This window comes from Galeopterus variegatus, unplaced genomic scaffold (assembly GCF_000696425.1).
Source record: "Galeopterus variegatus unplaced genomic scaffold, G_variegatus-3.0.2 Scaffold67, whole genome shotgun sequence".
Classification (NCBI taxonomy): domain Eukaryota; kingdom Metazoa; phylum Chordata; class Mammalia; order Dermoptera; family Cynocephalidae; genus Galeopterus; species Galeopterus variegatus.
Window position 1 is genome coordinate 1000870 of NW_007726178.1, and position 27379 is coordinate 1028248.

The 27379-nt window shown below is 38.6% G+C and overlaps 1 protein-coding gene across 1 annotated transcript in view; it reads left to right on the top strand.

Annotated features, from left to right (window-relative positions):
* Window positions 1–27379, top strand: part of GSAP (gamma-secretase activating protein) — a 90746-nt gene that overhangs the window by 4019 nt on the left and 59348 nt on the right. Inside the window, exons 2-11 of the mRNA XM_008577570.1 lie at window positions 17–586; window positions 4896–4980; window positions 6498–6659; window positions 9073–9149; window positions 10155–10211; window positions 14618–14687; window positions 14996–15049; window positions 19873–19961; window positions 23742–23811; window positions 24935–24984. Coding sequence (XP_008575792.1) covers window positions 17–586; window positions 4896–4980; window positions 6498–6659; window positions 9073–9149; window positions 10155–10211; window positions 14618–14687; window positions 14996–15049; window positions 19873–19961; window positions 23742–23811; window positions 24935–24984 — 1284 coding nt within the window. The remainder of the gene's footprint in view (window positions 1–16; window positions 587–4895; window positions 4981–6497; window positions 6660–9072; window positions 9150–10154; window positions 10212–14617; window positions 14688–14995; window positions 15050–19872; window positions 19962–23741; window positions 23812–24934; window positions 24985–27379) is intronic.

Below are 27379 nucleotides of genomic sequence, written 5' to 3' on the forward strand. Positions count from 1 at the left end.
GCCACCGGGGCCGCAGGCGGCGGCGCAGGTGCCCGAGACGCGCGACGGGCTTGGCCGGCGGGTGGGGGCGGGGAGTCCGAGCCATTCGAACCTCGGGGGCGCCAAGCCGGGCTGGGGAGCGCCGGCCCGACGGGGAGCAGCCCGTGTCCCCCACCATCCTGCGAAGGCTGGTGCCGAGGGGTGGTCGCGGCTGGGCTGCTCCGCTCTCCTGGCGAGTCCGCCGGCGTCCTGCTGGCCGCTGCCCGCTGCAGTTCACCCGCAGTGGAAAAGCCGGGGGTTTGGGGGTTCCCGCGGCATCGCCTTATCTCGGGAGGGGGCGGGCAGCGGGAGAGCGGCGAGCGCTGGGCGTCACTCGCATCTCACCTGCCCGGGAAGGGTCCTCGGCCGGGAGCGGCTCTGCCAAGACGCGGGGCTCCTGAGGGTGCCCGTTTTTGAGAAAGAAGAGTCGTGGCCGCCAAGCAAACAGCGGTACAAGTACCTGCCAGTCGCCCAGGCTGTCCCCACATTCGTGAGACTTGTTTCTGCATCTGTGTGGACAGCGTCCGTGACTTTAGCGGACGTGCGGTTCTGGAGGGCGGCTCCGCAGGTGCAGCGCGGGGGCAGGGGGGCTTTTGGCCGCAGAGCCCGCACCTGAGCCCCTCGCCGGCTGCGGGGGTGGGGGAGGGGCAGGCGGCGCTCTGGGAATACGGACGTTCCCAGCAGCTGAGGCTTTGGTCTCCACCTGCCGCAAAAATCCTTGTTTTGATTTTGGTGAGGGAGTGAAAAGTGACTTTGGAGCCTTCCCAGCATTGATCTCCTCCCAAGAAGGGGAACTCTGTGACTTGCCAGTATTCTTGAAGAAGACAAGTTTATGGTAAATAATGGAGCATCTTCAGAGTTTAGATTCAGCTTAGAAGCAGTGATGCCTCTGGGTCCCACCTTGGGCATAGCAGCTGTCCACATCAGTGGGCATGCCTATTTTGTTTTTCTCAAATAGTGTGGACCGAGGAGGACTTCCTTTTGTAAGGGGTCTCAGGTTAACCATATCTACAAGTCCTTTCCCCTAAACTCTAGTGAAAGCTTTGCGTTGCCACCTTTTATCTTCACACTCTCCTGTGGCTGTAGCAGAGTTATTTGAAGGTTTCTTTTTCTTGGAAAGGACTGTTCCAAATAAGGAGTCATATGTGTAGCTTTAGGGCTTGAGTTTGCTGTTAGTGTCATTATTATAAAACTTTGCCTTTGGGGGGGGGGGTGAGGGAAAGGGAAAGGGATTTTTAAAAGGTCTCCTGAATGTCTAAAGTTTTTGAAGGTTTAAGTTTTTGAAATACAACAGGTAGCATCCAAGTCTTTCTTCCACCACAAAGTAGTCCTTTTTCTGAACTCCCACCTTATTTGCTAAATGGCAGTTGTCTGCAAATGAGAAGTTAGATGAAGTGTGAAATGCCACGGTCTTATGGTTCAGTAATGTGTGTTGTGATTGAAAAGCTGTGTGTGACCCAGTTGGATTTTGGCCTTCTTTCAGTCTTCCGTGAAGAAATATAAACCTGTGTATTGACGTTTCACTAAACAGCAGATACATCTGGGTCCTCAGGAAGTAAACATACTGGAAATACTAGCTTTTTTGATATTGGTAGTATTTTGCTCTTTCAGAGCAAATGTCTTGGCAAGATGTTAGCCTTGTTATACTAATAGGATTGTATATTGTACCAGCGGATGGTAAATCAAAAAAACAAGTTACTTCCTCTCTTACTGTAATTTGTAGTACTGGCAGGGGAATCTGAGACTCTATCTTATTTCTAGTTTAGCCGTTACTACACACATTTGTGCAAATTATTTTCCCTTGAAAGTCTCAGCTTTTCAAATGTAAATTATGAATAATTATACTATTGTAATGTTTCCTGTCTGTACACTTGCTTTCTAAATTGGAAGACAATATTTTTGCATCAGCAAATACAATTGAAGATTTCTTAGTGGTGCTAAGTAATTATCATGAAATGTGACACATTCCTGGCAAAACAGCCAGGGAGTGGGGCTAAGTCAGCCATGGAAATTCAGTGCCTATAGGATAGCATTTTAGTCGACAAAGGTCAAGTAGTAAGGAGACCACCTTTGGTTATTGCATCTGCTCCTAATTCTGGGTTTAACTTTTGGAAAGTGGTCTCTCCTAAAATGAAAGGAAAAAATAATTGCTCTTAATCAAAAACCAATTATATAAAAGAATATTTTAACATGTGTTAGCTATAAATTGTAACAATGAAAACACAAAACCATGTACACCCCACCCATCTTACAAATCAATATCAAGACTTTTGAAGGCTCTGTGTACCCCATCTTATCCTATTTTCACTCACCCAGAAGTAACAGCCATTTAAACTTTTATATATATTTTAACATTTCTTTAATTTTATTTATAGTTTTAGCCCATATGCATAGCTCCCTAAGCAAAATACTTCATTTTTCTTGTCTGTGAACTTTAAGTACATGAAAACATACTGTGTATTTTTGCTTTTTTCCCCATCAGTGTTGTGAGATTTAGCCATGTTGACTGGCTAGCTGTAGGCCACTAATTTTCACTGCTGTGTATTATTCCATTGTGTGAATATACAACAATGGGGTGGACATGGAGATTCACTGCTGAGATTCCACTTTCAGGGAAGGGCTTGTCCCAAGTGCTGTGAGTATGGTTAGCAGACAGTCTTCAGTTGTAGGCCCCTTCATGGATTGCTACATTACATTACACGATGTAATGCAGGGGGCCGCCTTGCCCAACTTCTTTCCCTTTTGGCTGTGGCAGACATCCCATGAGGGTTTGAGGTGGGATATAAGGGCCTGGCCATTTTGACTCAGCATGGGACAACTGTAGCAATCCATTTCAGTCCTAGAGCTTCCCCTGTGGGGGACCCCAAGGTCATCTGAGGCTGCTGGGCCTGTGCTGCAGCCTGACTTCTCCCCCTACCCAGGCCTGCTTCCTTCTTTCCTCCTATGGGTTTTAATTCCACTTTACTAAGCACTCTCTGATAAATACTGGATACTAAACTCTGTCTAGGAATGCTTCCTAGGGAGTCCAACTTTACTTATCCTTTTTCAGGTGGATGACAGTTGGGAGGTTTCTGGGGTTTGCTATTACAGTCAGTGCTTTTACCTTGTGCATGTCACCTGGTGCACCCAGGCACAGTTTTCTCTAGGACGTGTGTCTAAGAGTGGAGTTGCTGAGTCATAGGCTATGCACATTTTCACCTTTCCTGGGTACTACCAAATGGTTTTCCAAAATGTACTTACTAATACCCCTATTTGTGGTATAAAAACACTTCCAATACTCTATATCCTCACAAGCTCTGGATGGTTCCAGATTAAAAACCTTTTTGTCAGACTGGTGGGTCTAAATGTTATTTCATTGTGCTCTGAGATTGAGCATCTTTACATATTTATTGGCCGTTTGAGTTTCCCTTTCTGTGATATGTTCATCCTTTTGTCCATTTTTCTATTCTGGTTTTTAAAAAAATTTTTTTTTTGAGTTTTTAAAAATGTATCCTGGATTCTAGTTCTTTGTTCACCATACATGTTTCAAAAACTTTCTCTCCATCTGTTTTTTCAGTTTGTGATGGTGACTTTGATAAAAAGGAGGTCTTAAATTTTAATATAGTCTAATTTGTGAGTCTTTCCCCTTGTTTGTGCTTTTTTTTTTTTTCATTCTTTTAAAGAAATCTTCCCCTATTCAGAAGTCATGAAGCCATTTTTAATATTAACTTCTAAAAGCTTCATAGCTTTACCTTTTTACATATTTTTTAATCCACTTGGAGTTTATTTTCGTGTGATGTAATGTAGGAATCCAATTTTATTGTTTCAGTATCACTAACCAAATAGCCGTTCCAATTCTTACTGACAGCAAAGCCACTTCTGTCACACAGTTTCCATGTGTGTAGGTCTCCTTTTGAGTTCTTTATTTTGTTCCATTGTCTCAACTCATGACAACATCTTAATAACTATCCTTTGTATTAAGTCTTGATAACTGGTAGTGTTAAGTCTCTTCACCTTAGTATTCTCTGGAAGCATCTTGGCAATTCCATGCCCTTTGCTCTTTCACATATATGAGGGTACTTCAAAAAGTTTATGGAAAAATAGAGTTAAAAGATATGAATCTTTCCATGTTGTTTTGAAGAACTATTGTATTTTGGAACCCACCTGTCAGATTTCACCAGAAAGTCTACTGGGATTGAGTTATATTGACTTGAGTTATATTGACTCTATAGATCAGCTTGGGGGGAACTGGCATCTTCACTACTGAATCTTTCCAACTATGAACGTTTTAGATCCTTCTTAATGACTCTTAATAAATCTTAGAATTTTATCCATGAAGGTTCTGCACACTTTTGGCTAGATTTACTCCTATGTTGATTTCTTTGTTGCTCATAAAAGGCATGTTTAAAAACATTATATGTTCTAACTGTTGGTATATAACAGTCTGATAGATTTTAATATTGTTTTTTTGTTTTTGTTTTTTGTATCCAATGCTTAATCTCTTGTTTGGATATCTTCAGAAAACTAAGGTCTATGGTATGTATCCTTTCTAAGGTTTAAATGTCATGTAAACTTACGACTGGAAAGAATGTAGGTTTTCTTGCCTGCTTTAATTAGTCTTGCATTTATGATACACTAGACTGATTCATATTTGCCAGGGAAGTGATATATTACCAAGTCACTGATTCAGGACTAATAGATTTTGTGTTGTTGCCTCTTGTATGCCCCCAGATCTGAGTGTTGGGAGTTGCCTTAGTCACATTGTTTTCACTATTCTCTTGCCACTGTTCTTTTCACTTTTCCTTCTTCTACTTTCCTAGTGCCCTTTTCTAATTCTCATCTCTTTTTATTGCTTCTTAACTGATCACCCCATACTTGCTTTTTCTCATTTTATTCAGAATGTGAAATATAAATCACGCCATGCTGCTTACATCATAGGTCGAGGAATTAAAATATCTGGTCATGTTGAGCCTGAAGATTTATGTGAATTATTTACAGAATAGGAATGTCATAATCATTTTATCACCTCTTGATCTATAGAGAACTAGTTCAAATTTTTGTATAATGCTGTATAACTTTTTCCACCCAAGATGGTCATTGGAAAGACAAGAAATACTTATTTGATTTGCTTCATAGCAGTTTGGAATAAAATTTAGACCTTTGTCAAACATCTTGTAAAGCGAAATCACTTTTGTTTGACAAAATAGATTGAAACATTTGAGAATACCTGGCAAATTAGCTTCTATTTTACATGAGCTATGATTTGCCAATACCTTTAATGGCTAAGTAACTTCCTTTATTTAGTAGGTTTATTTGTGGAAGTATCTTTTCTATCAAAATGCTACATTTTTTTTTTCTTCATGAGCACTGAGCACACTGTACAGTAATGTTAAACCACATTTCCTCATTTGAAATTCCTAAACTTCCTCCTCTGGACTTTCCAGTGATGAACTACTGGGAGAAGAGTCAGGATGAATAAGCAAAGAGGTTATTGTATACTTTTTTTTAAAGGGTGTGTTAAAAGATGAACAACTAAACTGGGGAGGAGGGGCTGATGGGTTAATAATGTGTGGTGAGACATTGGTCTCTGGATTTCCAGTATTGCCAAATTTGTCTATTTCAAATGTTCTTTAAGTGTGAACTGCATACTTAACTGCAAGGTTATTCAAATCTGCAGTTGTTGTTACCTAGTGTACCCATTAAGGTCTTATTTTTATTATTTTTACTGTCTACTGTGGTTATATTATAATCTGGTCCTAGTTATGCTATCTAATGAATATTGCTTAATATATAATATAAATACAGTATGTAGTTCAGTTGTTCTCAACCCTGGCTGCACCTCAGAGTCACCTGGGGAACTTAAAAACGCAGATGTACACACACCAGAGAGTGGGCCCCACACCAGCTCAATATCATCAGAATATCTTGGGTAGGGCTTGGGGCAACGGTGTTCTTTTAAAAGCTCTCCTGATGATTCTAACACAGCCAGTCAAGAACCACTGGTTTAATGGAATAAGCATGTACTAATTGTTGGAGAGTTTTTTGTTCTCATATTTGTGGGGTATGGTGTGTTGTTTCAATACATGCATATATGCACAATGATTCACTTAGGGTAGATAGCATAGTTTTGACTTGTTAGTCCACCACTTTTCTCTGAATTTTTTAGTGACTTGAAAATAAATGTGCTTTTTAAAGGAAATTGGATTTTATTAGCAACATTTCTTGTAAAGGAGTTTATCTTAGCTGAAACCTTTTAAGTGCACTTTTGAAGGTCTCTCTCAGCGTCCTTATAATCTTGAAAGAAAAAAATACTTCTCAATATATTGACACATTGCATTCCAGAAGTTTTGGGTCATTGGCAGGATGAAAAAGAACTCACTGAAATTCTCCTTAGATGTCCACAAAATCTACCTTAAAAGGATTTTTGAGTAATTGTCCATCTTTCCATTGTAAGTTTGGTATAGGACATTTAGTTTATTTTTCTGTTTGTCTTTTTCTAGGTTTGAGATCAGTCTGTGCCACTTTTTCAGTGTCTGATATTGGCCAAGTATCTTTACCTCATTTAAAGTCAATTGTTTATCAGTACAATGAGTATCAGTGCCTCACCTGTGGAGTGGTCGAGATAGATGTGAGAACTCTAAATTGTGTAGTGCTTTTTAGCTGTAAGCTAATTGTTTTCCTCTTTAAATTAGGAATACAAGCTGCAATTTGAGTTATAAGATATTTTGCATATGCTTTGAATATTAGAATTTATCAACATAATATTTTAACACCTAAAAGCACAATATTCATGTATGGAAAAGATGAGTCAAGTTTAAGCAATTTAATTTTGGATAGTTTTTGAGGAAATTGGGAGAATACACACTTCTCCCCCATTAACAATAATTATCAATGCTGTATCTACCAGTGTTTAAATCCTTTAATTGTAGAATTGGGACAAATATCCTAAAATTTTAGAAGATGAAGGTCAGTTAATTTATAAGTTAAATGGTTTGTGTAAAGAGTTTTTATGTCCTTCATCAAAAGACAGATAATTCTACAAATCATAAATGCACTGCTCAGTTAATTTCATAAAGTGAAAAACACCCATGCAACTAGCCCACAGAGCATGAAAGAAACATTAACTGAACTCCAAAGGTCCTTAATGCTCCTTTCCAGCAATTATTTATCTAATACGGTAGATTAGTTTTGCCTGTTTTTGAAACTTGTATATAATTTGAATCAGACGATTTATCCTTTCTTTTTGGTGGTAGTGGAGGAGGATCTGGGCTTCTTTTGCTCAGTTATTTATTTCTGTGTTATATAGGATGTTAATTCATTCTCACTGTTACATAGTATTCCATTGTTTGTATATATCACAATATATTCATTCTTCTCTTGATGGATACTTTAGGTTTCCAGTTTGGGCTATTATGAACCACAGTACTGTAGATGTTCTTATGTGTCTTGCTGAATGTATGTACATATTTCTGTTGGGATATACATACAAGCGCAAATTGCTGAGTTGTATGTTCAGCTTCAGAAGATACCATCAGTTTTCCAATTATACTCCCGTTAGCAGTGTATGAGAGTTTCAGTTTCACATTTTTTGGCACCACATGTTAAAACATAAGTCAATGATTCATGTTATAACTTTTAGTATAACAAAAGAATAGCAAAAGAATATAACTGTCAAGTTAGTAGGTGGGAAAATGAAATAATAAACTCTGATCCAGAAGAATGCAAGAAAGAATAAAACAGGTGAGTCACATAGAAAACAAATAGTAATGATAGATATAAACCAAATATATCAGTAATTACATTAAATGTAAATGGACTACATACTCCGGTTAAAAGATTAAGAATGTTGGAGCCAAGTAGATACTGCTTATAAGACACATCTTAAATATAAAGACACAGAAAGATTAATAATAAAAGAATAGAAAAATGTATACCATGCAAGCGCTAACCAAAAGAAATCTGATGTAACTATATTAATGTAAAAAGAATTATTAGAGATAAAGGACATTTTATAATGAATAATGGTTTGACTAGTTCAGCTCTTGGTTAGAAACTTGTGTGATTTTTCAGACCTGACCATATGTGATTTCTAAGGTGTTATCTGGCAGGCCTCAGGGGGAAAGCTGCCCTCCCCAAACCAGACTTGGTGTGTAGCCAATGCACTGCAGTCCCTGAAGGGAATTGCAGTCAAGACTCAGCTCCTCCTGGCTGGTGGTAATCTCATCATAATCTCATGCATAGCTGCATTTCTAGCCCAGGGGCCTTCATTTGGAGTTGTCTTTGTTAGGGGCTTTCAGCAGAACCCTTCCTCAGGTGCCTCTGCAAGACCACCTTAGCAGGGGGGGAGAGTGGAACTTTGAAGACTCTTTTTCTCTACTCTCAATTCTTTCCAATCCTTGTTCTTCCCTCCCTTCCTTTGGCTCCTGGGTCCATAATACTTCAGGAACCTTGTGGAGGGGGGGCTCCCTTAGCAGGGAGAGATCCTCACATCTGTGCTGATCCACCTGACCTTGACCAACAGCACTGGCACCATTCCATGGGGAGAAACAAAGCAGTGAAGTTGGTATGTTCTCTGGTTAGCCTCTTGCTTATAGCATCACAGTAAGTGATAAAAGGCTTGACTATTACTTTGCTTTTTTCTTATTGCTTTAACTGACTACTCTGACACCTGGCTGCTCAGCTGAGTACCTCATGGGGGTTAATCTGCCAGGAAGCAATGCCCCTAATAATGTAGCCTCAAAATACATAAAGCAAAAACTAATAGGTACTTAATTTATTGAAGCATAAAATACCCACAGAAAATAATACAGTCAAGAATGTATAGCTTAGTTATCACAAAGTGAGCATGTCAGTATACCCTAGATATACATTACCAACATCTCAGAAGCCTCCCAATCACTACTCATTTCCTCTTCCCTAAAGGTTTATTTATTATTATTATTAAGTTGATTAGCTTTGCCCATTTTAAACTAGTGGAATCATCAGTATGTATTCTTTATACTTAGTTTCTTTCACTAATATTAGGTATGTTTTAAAACATTTGCTGAGTATTAACTTGCTATTTTATCATTTCAGATGTTTTAGAAAATAATTATGAGAGCTTACATGTACTAAATGTTGAAAGAAATGGAAATATTATTTATACTTATAAGGTATGTCTGCATTCTTTTTTATTGTGGTAAAATATACATGACATAAAATTTACTATTTTAACCATTTATGTTCTCCTTTTATAGAATTCTATACTATATCTTATTGAGGGATAATGAATGTCTGGTTGTAATAAGTTCTATACTATATCTTATCGAGGGATAATAAATGCCTGGTTAACCTTTAATATATGGCTTTGCTTTTTGTATGTGTGAGATTGAATAGGGTGATTAAAATTCAGTCTTATGAAATATTTCTTTTTTAAAAATAAAACCGAATGAGCATGTCTGACATAGTATTCAATTTTTGAATAAATGAACAATTTCATTTTCTAGAGGAAAAATGCCAAGCAAAAGATGTTTAAAACTAATTAATGTGTTAAATTTTTCTTTGAGAAAATATTAAATATGATTACTCTGTCTATTCAGACTTATTCAGTCATTATTTAATGACTCAAAAGTCCTAGCATATCTAACAATGTGTTTTCAATGTTCTAAGGAAAATTTGGGTTTACTGATAACTTTAGTAGGGACACATAAAAGAATAATTCCAATGGCCAGTTTGCATTGTGCAGTGTATCACTGTTCTACTTTTCCTTCTGGTTAGTTATTTAAGTCATATCTAAGGATGATGCATTTAAGGAATTGAATGATTCAAAAGTTTTACTTATAAGAACATCATGGACTTTTTTTAGCCACTCCATTATTCATGTATTCTCTTAAAGTTATAAATGGGGGTACAAAGATTTAGTTCTCCACCATGCTTGGTCCTACTAGACAGGGTCCACAAACTCACTGAACTGTCCACTGTTGATTTATTTATTCTTTGATCCCAAAAGACTAGCTGAATCAGGTTTGATTACTTTCTAACGTGCACAGCAAGCTTCCTTTAGAATGCTTATTGCTAAAATTGGTTGAATTATTGCAGGTTTGTTTTAAAATTCTAACTTCCTAAACAATGACAGTTAATAAACATCTGGGTGGTTTTTTTTTTGTTTGTTTTTAAAGGATGATAAGGGAAACGTGGTCTTTGGATTATATGATTGTCAAGCCAGACAAAATGAGGTAAAAATCGCCATAAATCATAGCATACTTATTAGTTATGTTACTGCCTTTTTCTAGATATAAATTTCAGCATCATTTTCTAAAAATTTAGTTTATATTTCTTTGCCTTCTCCCTTTACCATCTCTTGGCCCCAGTTCTTTTCTTTCAGCTCTTGAAAAATGATGTGCCATTCTCTCTGGCCTTCGTGGTTTCTCATGAGAAATTGGCTGTCTTTTGAATTGTTTTCCCCCTATAGGTAAGGTGTCACTTTTTTCCTTGCTCCTTTCAAAATTTTTTCTCTCCTCAGTTTTCTAAGGTTTGATTATGATGTGTTTTGGTGTGGATTTGTTTGGGTTTTTCCTGTTTGGGGTTTACTCAGTTTCTTGAATCTGTTAAAATCTTGCCAAATTGGGACGTTTTCAGTTATCAGATGTTATTTCTTCAGTTTTCAATATTATTTAGTCTCAACCTGTTTCTCTTCTCTCTTTATGGACTCTGATTACATGAATGTTAGATCTTTTGTTACAGCTTCTCAGATCTGAGGTTCTGTTCTTTTTTTCTTTTTTCATGTTTTCAGGTTTTTGTTTTTTTTTAAGAATAGATAATTTCTATTTTATCTTCAAGTTCACTGATTCTTTTGTCCTCTCCACTATTGTTGCTGAGTCTATCCATTGAGGTTTTAAAAAAACATTTTTTTTGTTGTATTTTTCAGTTGTAAAACTTGCATTTTTTTCTTTATATGTTGTTTTCTTGCTGAGACTTTTATTTTTTCATTTGTGTCAAGCATGTTGTAATTACTTACTGAAGCATTTTTTATGATGGCTATTTTAAATCTTTGTCAGCTATCCCACTGCTGGGTATATACCCAAAGTATGGAAATCATCATGTTGAAGAGACACCTGTACTCCCGTGTTTATTGCAGCACCATTTACAATAGCCAAGAGTTGGAACCAGCCTAAATGCCGATCATCAGATGAGTGAATATGGAAACTGTGGTATATCTACGCAGTGGAATTCTACTCTGCTGTTTTTTTTTTTAAATCTTCATCTATATCTATATCAATATATATACATTACCATTCGCAGCAACATGGATGGACTTAGAGAAAATTATATTAAGTGAAATAAGGAAATAAGCCAGGCACAGAAAGAGAAATACCACATGTTCTCACTTATATGTAGGAGGTAATAAAAATAAATAAACAAATGGGGAGAGAGAAAAAGACACAACAATCACAATAATTCCTTGAACTTGTTAAGATAAGTGAACAGATATGTTGATGGGGGGGAATGGGAGGGGGGAAAAGGAGGAATTGGTAGAGGGACACCAAAATCAACTACATTGTATATTGATAAATTAAAAAATAAAACTTTCAAGCAAACTATGCAATATAAGTGCATAAATATGCAAGTATATTTAAATACTCATTTTAAAAGATATGGAAGGCTACAGAACAAATTATAAACATTCTTGGAAGGGAGTAGGGATTGGCTGAGTATAATGGAGGTCTCTGACTTTTTATTTGGCAGTGTTTGCATCTTTTAAACACTGAGACTATGCTCATGTGTTATTTTATAATTAAAAGGATAAAACATTAAAAATTAAGTGTATACATTCATGATTCTTCTTACTTATAAATTAGAATCCCTCAGAGCAAGAGTCAAAGGAAACCAAAATTTCTCACATGAATTTAGTACCTTCTTATTAACCCAAAGTTCACTTTCTCTAATCAGTTGTTTCTGACTTTCCCAACATTTTTCACCAACTTATGGCCATAGAGTTCTAGTGTGTTCTCAGTGCTTTTTTAATCTGCAGGTACTAATAACCTCCTTAATACCTCTGCTGTTCACTGGTTCTCTTAGCTTATTCTCTCCTGAGGTCTAAGACTCTTTATCTTTACTCTATCCTCTGAATATACTTTAAGACAGTTTGCCTAATATAACTGTGATTGTCTCCAGTTCCTCAGTCTGCACATCAGATCCTCCTCCTGTGTGGCCATTCTCATTTCCTTTAATACTCAAGAAAGTGGAATCTTGTGACACTTCGAACATTTCAAACATCGACAAGGAAGAAAAAATGATTAAATGTAGAAGACTATTCTGCCAGTCTTTTAAATATGAGTGTCCTATAGGATATTCACTTGTGACAGTCTCTAAGACATAACTGATATCACAAGTTGTGTAATTTGATTAAAACTTTACTCACCTTGGTAATTATAACAGCTACTATTTGAGTGCTTATTATGTATGGCAGATGTTATATTAAGTACTTCATATAGATTCTCACTTGATACTTCTAACAATGCCATGAGACATAGGTACTATAATTCCTACTTTATTAATGGGTGGATAGAGAGGTTGAATGATTTGTCTGAAGTCACCCAGCTAGCAAGTGGCAGAGTCAGGATTTGAACCTGGGTCTAGTTTGGCTCTAAGGTCTGTGCCTCTTAAGCTCTATGCTTTATCTCATACCTAAGTTTCAGTGCCAAACATGGCCTACAAAAGCAAACTTAAAACTTAATTAAAAATTTTAATTGACCCATTGTAATTGTATAAACTTATGAGATACAATATGGTGTTTTGATACATATATGTCATGTAATGGTTGGGTCAGGGTGGTTTATGTGTCTGTTACCTCATGCATTAATCATTTATTTGTAGCACAAGTATTCAAAAACCTGTCCTCTAGCTATTGTAATATACAAAACTTAAATGTTAACCATAGTCATCCTACCGTGCAGTGGAACCCAGAACTTATTCCTCCTGTCTAATTGTAATTTTGCACCTGTTGGCCAACCTCTTCCTGTTTTCCCTTCTCCCCTCCCCAGTTTCTGGTAACCACTGTTCTGTTCTGTCTCTGATATCAACTTTTTTTTTTATGATTCCACACATGAGTGAGATTGTGTGGTATTTGTCTTTCTGTGCCTGGTTTACTTCACTTAACACAAAGACCTCCAAGTCCATTCATGTTGCTGCAAATGACAGAATTTCGTTCTTTTTTATGGCTGAATGGTATTCCATTGTGTATACACACCACACTTGTTTTATCCATTCATCCACTGCTGGAAAACTAGGTTGATTCCCATCTTGGCTATTGTGACTAGTGCTGCAGTAAACATGAGAGTGCAGATATCTCTGACATAATGAATTCATTTCCTTTGGGTATATACCCAGTAGTGGGATTGCTGGCTCATATGGTAGTTCTATTTTTAATTTTTGGGGGAATCTCCATATGGTTTTCCGTAATAGCTGTATTAGTATACACTCCCATCAACAGTGTGCAAGTGTTCCCTTTTCTCCACATCCTCTCCATCCAACACTTGTTTTGTCTTTTTGATAATAGCCATTCTAACTGGAGTGAGTTGGTATCTCATTGTTGTCTTGAGTTGCACTTCTCTGATGATTAGTGATGGTCAGTATTGTTTCATATGCCCGTTGGCCATTTATATGTCTTCTTTTGAGAAATGTCTATTAAGATCCTTCATCCATTTCTCAGTTGGGTTATTTGGGGGGTTTTTGCTGTTGAATTAAGTTCCTTATATATTCTTAATATTAATCCCTCAGATACATAGTTTACAAATATATATTTTTTTTCCTTTTTGTCTTTTTTCGTGTCCGGCAACGGATCGCAACCCTCAGTGTCGCACCCGTACTGGACCGGGACCGGCAACGGGATCGCAACCCTCGGTGTTGCTCCCACACCTCGCTCAGCCAGTGAGCGGGAACCGGTCTGTATGTGGGATCCGAACCCTCAGCGGGAGCGCCACCACACTCCCAAGCGGCGCACTGTAGCAGTGCGCCACCGGGCCGGCCTGTTTACAAATATTTTCTCCCATTCTGTAGGTTGTCTCTTCACTCTGTTAAATTTTCCTTGTGTAAGAGCTTTTTAATTTGATGTAATTCTACTTGTCTATTTTTGCTTTATTGCTTGTGCTTTCGAAGTCTTATTTAAAAAATCCTTGCTCAGCCCCATGTCTTGGATCATTTCTCCTATGTTTTCATCTAGTAGTTTCATAGTTCTGGGTTTTACATTTAAATCTTTAATCTATTTTGAGTTGACTTTTTGTATATGGTGAGAGATAGGGGGTCTAGTCGCATTCTTTATATCCAGTTTTCCTTCATCATTTACTGAAGAGAATGTCTTTTCCCCAATCTGTATCCTTGGCATCTTTGTCAAAGATCAGTTGGCTGTAGGTGTGTGAATTTATTTCTGGGTTCTCTATTCTGTTCCATTGGTCTGCGTGTCTGGCAAACTTTTTTCTTTAAAAATGATCTGGAATGTTTCTGCATGGATAAACTAGTTCATTGATGGTTCCTTAGTAAAATTTTTGCCACACTAATACTTGGTATAGAGCTTGATGGGAATTTGTATTCACATAATTGTTAATATGAAGCTCCAAAGTAAAAAATGATTTTGTTTTAATAGCATCTGTATGCCTTTGAGAAAGATTTGCAAGTTGTCAGTTGTTCTGTCAACAGTGAGAGGACTTTGCTGGGTAAGTTGAACTTTTTTATTGCTACACATCAAGAACTGAATTACACCTATTTAGAGTTCCAAAGTACTGGATTTTTTGCTATATTTGATTATTATAACAATGATTTTTCTGGGAAAAAATGTTCTTGGGAAATTAGGTTTGAAATAATCTGTAGAGTATATCTACAGAAAAGAATTCTTGGTATATTCTACCTTGATCTTCCACTGGCAGATCCTTTGAGCCCTCATCTATTTCAGGTATAAAATGGTAAACTTTAACGAGCCACTACATGGATCAGTTGCTAACAGATATATATTTTTTCCCACTAGCTGCAAGTTTAGTTCAATCTACTAAAGAAGGAAGAAAGAACGAGCTTCAACCAGGTAATAAAACTATATGTTTTAGTGACTATTAGTAGATGAATATTTATTATAGTACTAAGTCAGATTTAAAGCATCTTTAAAAATAGCCTTATCATATCTCAGTGAAAAGGCAAAAGTCATGTTAAGCATGAAAAAGACTTTTTAATTATTTTTTCAAGTAAACAGGAAAGCACAGAAAATGACATAATAGTGAATAGCAGAAGTGTTAACATGGTAATTAGCACCTGCAGACTAAATGCTGAGAACACATTAGAACCTTATGGCCAGAAGCTGGTGTAAAAGTTGGGAAAGTCAAAATTACCATTTTTTCTTATATGTGGTTAAGTATTGACTAATACTTTACATATTGTGAATAGTCACCAATACTAAATAAAAATCAATTCTACTCATTTGCCAAGGCCCACTTTATTGTTTACTAGCTATCTGATATTCCCCTGTCCACCTCCCCAACCTTTTTTTTTAACATTATATATCAACTGTCTGTCCATAACTCAACATTATTGAGTGCCTACTGTGCATGGTGCGGGGGATACAATAATATGTAAGAGAAGAATGATGACCACTCTCGTGGAGCTTTCAGTCTAGTCCTGGGTTCCAATTGCAGATGTATACAGTGGTCAAGAGAGACCATGTAAATAATTGGAGCAGACTGATGGTAAGAAAAATCAAGTGACCAACAAAGAGTGTTTCCATTTTAATATAAAAACCAAGAAATATTTCTCCTCTTCAGTCAAAAAGAGTTCAAGAGCTATTAGGGACTAGTGGTAGTGTAAGGGTGGCTCATGGGGGACTTCAAAGAGGAGACACTGCTCAGCTCTAGCTTTCTGTTGTCATGTGGGGCAGTAAGCCCAATAGGGACAGCTTTTTCAATTTATCAAGATAAGTGTAGACTTTCATGTAAAAATCTAATTTGTAAATATTGGCTCAAATATAAACAAAAAACAACAACACTGCACAGGCAATGGTAACCACCTGTGGGCTGGAGCCAGCCTGTGGGCTACCATTTTTTTAACCTCTGGTCTAGTGGATTTCATATCAGTCTCTTACTATATTCAGATCCCAGGTGCTTTCCACCTGTTCTGTTTCTTTGGCTCTTAAATGCCTTCTTTTGTTAGCACAGAATATATCACTCAGATGTATTCTCCTGTGGTTGCATGTGATGGAAAAACCCTTGGTACATTCTTTTCACATGAGGCTTATGAGGCAGTCTTGGGCTTCTTCTGACACGCATTTCCCCACACAGCCAGCTTAGGGGGTGGCAAGGGAACCAGAGCCAAGTCTGATGGGACCTTCTTGGGGACCTCAGCAGGAGAGTTTATGGGAGATGTTGTCTGTCCCTGAAATCTCATCTGTGTTATTCATCCTTACCTTCCCCCTGCCATGAGATACTGAGGCCATAACAGCTCCTTCCCTCTTCTGTGACATGCCCCCCTTTTACCAGTTCCCTTAGAATTCTCTGTTGCTCTTAGAGCTAGGTGCAATGCTTAAGTGAAATATGATCTAGGATGCTGGTGTTCTGAGCCCTGAAACAAGGGCATTAGAATATGGCCCTGACCTCCTGGACTAATAAACCCCTTTATCCAAGAAGGGAAAGGCCTAACTGCTGTGTTGCTCGAGATGGTGAGGCTGGGCGTTACACAGAATGTTGGCTTTGTTCCCTGTGCCTCCCAGTTCTGCTTGCCTCTTATCCTTTTAGTCCAAGAAATTCTTTTTTTTTTTTTTTTCCTTTTTTTTGTCTTTTTTCGTGACCGGCAACGGATCGCAACCCTCAGTGTCGCGCCCGTACCGGACCGGGACCGGCAACGGGATCGCAAGCCTCGATGTTGCGCCCGCACCTCGCTCAGCCAGTGAGCGGCCGGTCTGTATGTGGGATCCGAACCCTCGGGCGGGAGCGCCGCCGCGCTTCCCAAGCGGCGCACTGTAGCAGTGCGCCACTGGGCCGGCCCCAAGAAATTCTTTATTATGCTGGTAAACTGAGTAGTAACTATAATTTTTACATGGTATTTACCATCTATTCCTGATGGTCATGCAGAACAGTAGTGATTAGTGATTATGTATATTATGAAATGTACTTTTAGGCCAACCGTATGGAAAGTTTTATTTGACTACAACATTAAATTCTTTTCAAGTATGCTTGCTCGGTTTTGTAAATTTGATGCACCTGTAGTGATTATTAGCTTACATCTTTAAAAGCATTAGGAAGAATGTTTTTAAGTTATTGTATCATATCCCTCATACCTTTACAGCTTAACTCACATCCATGCCAGCCACTGTGGTGATAACCAGCTCTGCCCAGGTGTGATCTGACCGTGCCTCACCTCAACCACTCTACCTACTTCTTGCTTTCTGCCTAGGGCCTTTGGGAAAACCTGTTTACTGAAATTATGGTTGGGAATGATGCCCAATAGGGCAACCCAATGGGGTTTGACCGGTGGGGACCATGGAGCTGTAGGATAAATGCACTCCCTTTCCATCCACAGAGTGAGTATTTCTGGGGCACACTCCAAGCAGCTTAAGATCAAAAGTGGTCACTAATTGGATAATACCCTGTTTACCGGTGTAGTCTTTTTTCCTGTTTCATTCTCCTCAGTCCCTTATACCAAGCCCTGACTAGAGAGATCCTATAATAATCCTGTCCTCTGAGATAACTTCTTGTCTTTTTTTTTTTTTTTTGTCTTTTGTCTTTTTTTTCCGTGTCCGGCAACGGATCGCAACCCTCAGTGTCGCCCCCGTACCGGACTGGGGACCGGGGACCGGCAACGGGATTGCAACCCTCGGTGTTGCTCCCGCGCCTCGCTCAGCCAGTGAGCGGGAACCGGTCTGTATGTGGGATCCGAACCCTCGGGCGGGAGCGCCGCCGCGCTTCCCAAGCGGCGCACTTATCCAGTGCACCACCGGGCCGGCCCCACTTCTTGTCTTAGTTTGGGTTTCCCCATAAGTAGATGCCGAGGTAAGGATTAGAGTGCAATTAGTTTATTGGGGGAACGGTCCTAGGAAACACTGCTAGGGGAGTGTATTAACAGATCTGAAAGAAGGAAGGAAGCAAGCACCTGGGAAAAGCACATGTCTGGCAGAGCAGACAGCACAAAGGCCCTGAGGCCAGGCTCTACGTGGTAGACTCACTGCTCGAGGGTAGTGAGGAGGTCAGTGAGGCTAGAGTGGAGTGAACAGGGGCAGGGTGGGAGGAAGTGAGGCTGGAGGAATAAGGTTTAGGTGTCATGTAGAGCCTAGGAGGCCATTGTAAGGACTTGCCTTTCTCTCTGAGTAAAATGGGGAGCAATGTGGGAGTGAGCAGGGGTGTGATCTGACTGACTTTGTAAAAGGATCACTGCAGCTGCTGTGTGGAAGAGACACTGAGGGCAAGGGGAAAGCTGGGTGTATTTAGAAGATAGACTGGTCAAGATTGGCTGCTGGATTTGATGAGAGGATAAGAAAAAGACAAGTCGAGGATGACTCACTCCATGGCATGTTTACAGGGATATCTAGGCCATATCCCAGAAATTGTTTTGTATTCTTTGTCTTTTTAAAAATTTTTAAATCAATGCTGTCAGGTTACTTTCTTTTTGTTTTTTTGGCTGGTATGAGGATCCGAACCCTTAACCTTGGTGTTACAAGGCAGTGTTCTAACCAACTGACCTAACCAGTTAGCCCTACTTTCTTAAACATTAAAAATTGGCATGGATTCCCAAGCTGCTGTGCCATTTCCAAATTGTACATTATTATTTAAAATAAAGTCTTTGAGAGCACCTGCTCATATTAGAGTCTTAATAAGAACTCAAATAGAAGGCAACCCCTTATCGTCTGTTGGGGGAGGGGGACCTTGGGCCTAAATTTGGATATCTGCGGTAACTCCATTCTAGCCCATGTCCATGGACTTCTTCCTCGTAATGGCTATATTTTATGACATTTGCTCAGATGTGACAATGAGGAAATAAGTGGGTCATTATCAGTGCCACTGTACACAGTCCCTGAGGGTAACCAAGTCCCTCTCCTACTGATAGGTACTGTCAGCCATAACATGTTCATCAGAAATATCCTTATGTTGTTATGCACAAACAGTATTTGCCATTGTGCTGCAGAATTGGAGTGACACTTTATTGTTTGTTTAGACTTAGAGCCCTAGAGGGCCTGTGAAGCTATACTAAATATTGCCAAAAAATGGGTGAGGACTTGCTTCTCACTCTGCACATTCACTTCTCCCTCGTGATGTTTTCTGTATCTATTTTGGGTTTTAAGAAGTGTCAAAGTCAAACTTTAAGTCGAAGTGTCAAACTGTAAGAAAACTACTTTTCCTTGTGAAATAGTTAATACTATAGGTAACATTTACATCTTCAAAGTTTGGACGTGCCTGATTTGCAAATTGTGGAATCTATTTCAGAGGCCACTTATATTTTAAATGTGGTTCCTTTCTATAAACTGAAGAATTTTTATAGCTTGAGAATTGTCTCTCCTGGTATCTGCTGGTGTTTTCAGGGCCGCTCAAAGACTTCTCTTTTTACATTTGCATTTTTTTTTGAGTGTTCTGTGGTTTTCATAATAAAATACATGTGCTTCAGGGCTCCTGAGGGTGTGGAAGGCAGGTCCTTTGCTAAGCTGATTGCTTTCCTGGGGTCCAGGAGCCACCATACATCCCTGAAGAGTGGATCTGGGAATAGAATTACAGTTTGTCACCTCAAGGGATTTATGATGATGGTAGAATTGTTTTGTTAGTTTACAGTCAACATAATGGGATTTACCCAGAATTTCCTCTTCCTAGTTTCTTTGGAAAAGATAATGTGTGATATTCTGATCTTCATTACTAAAAGCCTCCTTTTTTTCTGTAGGATCAAAATGTTTAACTTTGTTAGTCGAAATCTACCCTGTTAACAATGTGAAGGTTCTAAAAGCAGTGGATAGCTATATTTGGGTACAGGTAAGTAAGTATGTCATTTATCACTTATCTCATTAATCAAAAGTTATGAAACCTAGAGGAAATGTTTACAGTGTGCTTTTACACGTTATCACATTTAATCTTCAAAGTAATCTTGTAGATGGGTATGGCTGGAAGTATCAGCTTTTCTTTTTAAAAAATTTTTATTGAACATAAATGTTTGTACATATCTGTGTGGTACCACGTTGAATATCAATACCTGTGTGCAATTGCGATGTGATTCATTCAGCTCCTCCTTTACAAACATGGAAATTAAGAACTCAAACCTAGCTCCTGTGACTCTGTTATACCACGGTTTGTCTGAGAGTGATATTTTTTCATGATAAATTATCAAATATTAAAACACTTAAGGTGAGCTTTACGGTGGTTTATTTAATGTATTCATATGGTTGCCAGATTAAATATCTATGATTAAAAGACTAATCCCTGAATCTATCAACTCTGTAAATTGATACAGAAGCACTGTGTATGTAATGCAGATAGACTAGATACAGTTAATCCTCCTTCTTTGCAGATTCTGTATTTGCGGACTCTCCTGTTTGCTAAAATTTATTCGTAACCCCCAAATTAATCTCATGGTGCTTTCCCAGTCATTTGCAGACATGTGCTGAGTGGTGAAACATTTGGGTCACCTGATGTGCACGTTCCCAACTGAGGTTGAACAGGTCAATCTTGTGCCTTGTTTCAGCTCTCATACTGTAAACAAGTGTTGTTTTTGTGGTCTGGTGCTATGTTTTTCAAATTCTTGTGCTTTTTATTGGTGACTTCACTGTTTGAAATGACCTGTAAGCATTGTTGAAGTATGGTCTAGTGTTCCTAAGTGCAAGGAGGCTGTGATGTGCCTTACGGAGAAAATGTGTTAGTTGGATTAGTTTCATTCAGGTGTGAGTTACAGTTCTGTTGGTTATGAGTTCAATGTTAATGAACCAACAATATATATTAAATAAGGTATTCTTAAACAGAAACACACATAAAACAAGGTTATATTAATCTGTTGACAAAAATATTTTGACCAGAGGCCTGCAGGGACCTTTTTTTGTATTTTCCCCTAGAAGCAATAGTTTGGTATTCAGTGTACAGTGTTCGTTTGTGGTGCCTTTATAGAACATAACTATTGCAAAGAACAAGAATTGACTTTGTGTTCATGTAGTGCTAGAGCAAAATTTCTCTTTGCCTAATCTGACATTTTGCTGTGGGGTCAAAACATCATTTCTTTTGGTCTACTTGGAGTAAACTTGTATCACCTGAAGTATCTGCCTCTTCCTCTCCTCACCTCCTCCCAGCCTTCAGCCATGGGACTCCCCCTTCCAGTGTGTGTTAGGGGAGGGAGCTGTCTCCCCTCTGCCACAGGTCCTCCACCATAAGCCAACCCTTCCAAACTGTGCATTTTCTCCACTACTCCTGGCTCCACTATGGGCCACTCCTCCGTTTTAGACAGGGCCTGGCCTAGAGGTCCCAAGCTGCATTCTCCTGTCCCCAGGACACCACTCTGTCTACACTGTCATCAGTGCAGGGGTGACTGGGGGACAGAGCGCACTTCCCCTTTCTGGCCTGTTCTTTTGGTTTCCTCAGCATCTCCCCTAGGGCTGTATGGATGGTGGAGACATTTTTGAAGGATTGGGACAACTAAAGGAAATTAGAGAATAGGAAGGGGAAGAGTTTTAAAAGCACATGGGTGTACACAATTGTGAATATATTAAAAGCTACTGAAAATTGCAGTGGTGAATTTTATCTCAATTAAAAAATTATAAGTATGTGACACATGACAGCATCTGTAGGCCAAAGAAAAATTCTCCACCCAACCAAAGTAAAACCTGTACTTGTTCTGTGAACCCATCTCAGTTCCTAGCCCTGCTCCTCCAAACCTCCATTCGTGGCAAATCCACACCTTCTCCCCACATCCCCACCCCCCAGAGGAATGCCATCCACTATTTATTGACTTTGGTTTTGTCCTGGGATCTATCTCCTTTTTCTTATGAAAACATCCATGGTGTTCTCCAGTAGTATGTTTCCCTAAGTCTGCATAGGCAGTCTTGATAACCTTCACAAAGGAATTTCAGCAGCACAGTGACGGGTGGGGCTTGATATCCTTTGAAAGTTTCCTACCAGCATGAGGTGCCTCTTCCAGATAGTTCCAGTAAGTAATTACACACCCCTCTACACAACTATACTACTTACCTCCCAAAGACAAATATTAATTCTCAGAGTCTAGTTCCATATTTAAAGTAAATACTTCCCTAAACATAACATCTGTAAAGATTCCTATATAGTTACAAAAACCACCTGAATGCTTTTGTAGAGCTGAGTCTGAAGGTTGTATATTTATTTTTTGGCTTCCAGGCCTTGCTCTAGTGCTGCCTCATAATAGAAAAATAACGCCTGCCAAAATGGAACTTTGAAAATTCTCACTGATTGCCACACAAAGGCCAGACAGAGGTTTAGAGGTTGGCAGTTAACAGCTTTTCAGCACCTCAGTCCACGTCACGCTCCTAAGCAGATATGGCCCTTGCCACCCCTGTAGACCCGGGAGGCCATACCATCTCCTGTAGCAGCATCTCATTTTGAGACACTGAGCATTTGCTCTCCCAGGATACATTGTGGTGTCACTCGTCTGCTTTTCCTCAACTCCAGTACACAAAATATCTTGTTTGATGTGTACAATTTCACAAATCATGAGACTAGCTCTATATTATTTCTTAGCCGAATTCTGCATTGCTGTCTATTTTATAATTTTGAGGTGATTGCTATGAAGAATAGTATATAGTTAATGTTCTTTTTTTTTCAATTCTAAAAGAGGAACTTTACCATAAATATTTAAAGTCAACCAGTTCTATTTCCAATTTATCATTATGAAAAGTTAGGACACCAGGTAATATATTTTATCAAATTTTCCTATGTTTTAGTGAGGCTGATGACTATAAAATTGGGACATAAAGGGTTACGTCCTTTTATAATGCTTTTTAGTTTTTTGGGGAAAAACAAAAAACATTCACTGGTGGATCTTACGTAGTAAGCTGTCTTTCATGGTACAGAATGAAATGATTGAGTGATAGTTGCCTTTTCAGTGGTGAAAGATGAAGTCATCCCATGACTGGTTTCCCACATTATCACAGTTGACTGGGTCAGGCCTGTGCTGCTGGTTGTCTCCTCTGTCCTGTGGGCAGATACACAGGGCCCCTAAGGGAGAGCACAGAGGAGGAGGAATGGGGTGGATTAAGCCTTTTCTTCCCAGTGGCAGTCATTCTGTGCTTTGAGGCTTGTAAATCATCAACCACATGCTACACCATGAGTCACTGTTGTTTCTTGGAAATTCCCTGGTTATGTTGTGCTTTGTCTCTTGGATGTGGGACTTTGGAAGTTGTAGTGGGGATGTTTACTTGGCTCTCAGATTGTATGCCTGGTTTAGTTGCACAACAGATATATCAATCACTCTCTTTTTATGTGTGTGTGTGAAATAGAACGTTCTGTATAAATGTTGTTTATATTCTGATTGGCTTCAGGATGAAATATTCCAAATAGGAAGCACCATTTCCAGAAATGGCTTCAACTTTAGCCTTATTGTTTGAATGATGTTAGTGTTGTACAGTGTTCCCCTTTCCTGCCTGCTTTGCTGTGATGTGTGTGCATGTGATTCCTCTAAACTATTCTTTGGTTTCCAATGTCTTCCATGGTATGTAGTGGTATAGTGATCAAGTATAACTTTTGAAATATCTGTGTAAGCAAGATAGTTACTTGTAATTTTGATTGATTTCCTTTTTACAGTTCCTCTATCCACATGTTGAAAGTCAGCCTCTTCCAGAGAACCATCTGTTATTGATTTCAGAAGAGAAATGTAAGTGTATCTTTATGTGGTATACAGGGACTTAATGAATGACACGTAGTCTCCTAATGAAGTGTGGGACATCAGTCTTCTGTATGTGCACTTGCCATTGTCAAGGGTCCACTGACCTCTGATGTTCATTTGAGACCTAGAATTCCTGTGGAAGGGCTTTTCCTTTGGCCTCCAAGTGGTGTTCCCTCAGGCTCTGCTCAGTTTCGTCATCCTGGGAATGATGGGTTCTTGTACACATAGATTTCCAGTTCCGTTATGTGCAGGTCATTTCTACCTTCTTTAGTCCATCCTTCTTTAGGGTGTCTGTCACAGTGGATAACTATGATATAAGGAGAGAGTCTTGGATGGAAAGAGGGGAAGCCTTTAGTAGCTAGTAGAATTCTGTGGCAGAACTTGAAAACACATACTAACTTGGCCAAATTCAGGTAGAGGCAAATAAGATTGGGATGTGAAAGGTTATGTCCTTTCACGATATTTTTTAGTTTGTAGAGGGGAGGGGAAGGACAGAATTCACTTGTGGAACTTATTTAGTAAGCTGTCTTTCATGTTATAAGGTGGAATTGTTGATTTATAGTTAGGACGGGCTTGAAGGGTTAGGTTTGTTTTTACTCCCTACATTCCTGCTCAATTTTCTGTCTCACATTTCTGTAACTAGAATGGGTAGAAGATAAAAACGCCTCCCCAGGTATCTTGTGTAATGACCTTTCTATCTGATATGTTCATACAAATAAGTGTTTGGTGTTTGGAAGTTGAAGATAAACCCTGCTGAATGAGCCCTTGTTAGCTCTGTATGAGGCTGATGATACCAGGGGTGGCAAACACTTGTTGAGGGAACCCAGGGGAGCAGAAGAGCTAAATGCTTCATGTATTGTCGATGTTGAATGGAGTAAATGCAGGACTTAAAATAGACTGTAAAGACAGGATGGAGAAAAGTGTGTGTGGGCTGTGTGTGTGTAAATATCTATTGTGAGATTACTGTCTGTGATTATATTGTTTTGCATCCAGTTGTTTAATCTGCATTGTTTTTATAAAAATTTTTTCACAACTGTTAGGTGAAAAGTCTAGTCATGTTTTTTCTGAAGGCTAAATTATCTTTTTGTTTGTTTGTTTCTTTTTTTTAAAGATATTGAGCAATTTTATATCCAAGTCACCCAAGAAGACGGAAATAGAGTGGTAAAGATTTGAAATTCCTTTCTGCTTCAGAGTACCCTCCACCCCCTGCCAAAGAGCTACATTTATAGACTGTTAAAGACAGGTTAATGTTACTGATACATAACATTTTATTTGATGTCTTTCAAATTATAGATGTTATGTTGTAACATGTGAAACAATACAGACATGAAGGAGTTAATTATCTCCTTTATCTCTCATGTTCTGAGGTGACTAATAATAGACTTGTGCAAGTCTTTCCACAGCTTTTACCAAACCCATACAAGGTTAGATGGACATATATGGGGATTCAATTGTTTTTACCAAAGTAGAATCATATACATTTACCTGCTGCTTTTGTGTTTGATTTTTACTTAATATATCAGAAGTATCACTAGAGGTTATTAAAGATATAACTTTTTTTCTAATTTTTATGCATATATACCTATACACATATATAACAAATGGGATCATAACATATATGCTGGGGTTTTATATAGTGTAATTTCATTTTTCTTTTGCTTGTTTTCTACATCTCCCTTTCCTTTTCACCTGTTACTTTTGTTCACAACCTGGTATGTATCCTTTCATACTTTTCTCCATTCTTATATATCTCCTACCACCCCCACCCCGACACACCCAGAGGTTTGTTTATTATTCATTCCTTCCTGATTCAACTTTGTGGAATTACCTACATGTCAACTAGAATGGCTCCAATTCGTTCTCTTTAGAAGTACATAATAGTCTCTGCTAGGGTTGTCCATAATTTTTCAACCGTTCTACTATGGGTGAACATTTGCTTGATTGCCAATTTTTTGTTTTTGTTTGGTTTACATTATAAATTATCTCAAATGTTTTTTTGTCTATAGCTTTACATATTGGTACTTATATTTTGGGAGGCTGAATCCTCAGGAATGGATTGTTGGGTTGATGGGCATATGTATTTAATAAATTTTAACAAATTTTTGCCAGCTTGCTTTCCAAAAAACTTCTAATGATTGACAGTATAATATACAAAGTATGAGAGTAACCTTTCCCTCTGTCCATACCATTATAGGTGCATTTACATTTTTAAAAATTTCCAATTTGATGGATGTAAGTTGATATTATCTTAGCCTATATTTCCCTAAATGTTAGTGAATTAAAGCATCTTCTCATATGCTTATTGACTATTTGATTTGCTTTTCCAAAAATTATGTAGTTATATCCTTATCTATTCAACTGAGTTTTTTCTTGATAAATTTGTATGAGGTATTAATATATTATTGATATTAAAAAAATGATTTCCTTCAGTATTTAAGTAGACTATATCAAAAGTCTTTCTCTGAAGATTTTAGTGTTTCTCTGAAGATTTTAAAGATGGGTGAACAAAATTGAAATAGAAAATAGCACTTATTAATTATGTATTGGCTATTGAAAGCCTGGATGAAAAATGACCAGGAGAAAGTGTGTGGCTGGAGCTCTAGGCCACCTGTGGCTAAGTGAATGGACGTACAAGAACAGGGCTGGGAGTCAGAAGAGGGTGAAGCCCAAAGCCAGTGATGAGAATTGAGAAAGTTAAATAAACAGCTTGGGTCAAGAACTGGGAATGAATGTAGACAGAACTGGCTGATTAGAAGAGAGTTCAGGAGATGAGAGAGACTATGGGAAGAGAGATGGAAGGGGACACTTGTCAGAAGCCCAGAACGGATTCTACCAGCCAAGACCATGCAGCCTTTGCATCCTTCATCCACATGTGCTCTTCTGAGAGGCACTTCTGCCCTCAGTCTTAAAGGCTTAGATGATAGCTTCTTATAGCAGTATGCAGTTCCACATATTTTTCACAACATTGTTGCATGGTAGACATGCTATTACAGTTACCCCTACTTTTACAGAGAAGACAGCCACCAAGACTCAGAGGTGAGGTAACTCTAGAGAGGGACAAAATTGAGATTTGAACCTGGGTATGCTACACTCTAATGCCCATGTTCTTGTCAGCATATACCTTTACCTGGAAGTATTCCCAAATCTACCACAAACTAACAAATTTCAGGAAAATGGGAATATTGCCCAATGTTTAGACAGATAGGTACTCTTGGATCTTTTCTCCAGCATCACTTTCCTCTGGCCTACATGTAATGGACCTGTGCAAGCAAGAAATACAGGTATATGACTCTATGCCATGCATCTCCCTCAAGTTCCAAGTTAGCCTTGGTGGAGAAATCCCTGTTAGGATTAGAGAGGGTTTAGGAATGAATATGGACCATTCTGATATTCCCTTTTTTCCTCAATTTTTCTACCTGTCTTTATTCTTTACTCATCTGTCTCAAAGTAAATTAATTTTGCTTGATAAGCATTTTGAGAAAATGAATTCTTTACTCCTCTGTCGAGAGGTCAGCTGATATGCTGAAAGGGCACTGGCAGGGTGCCAGGACACTGG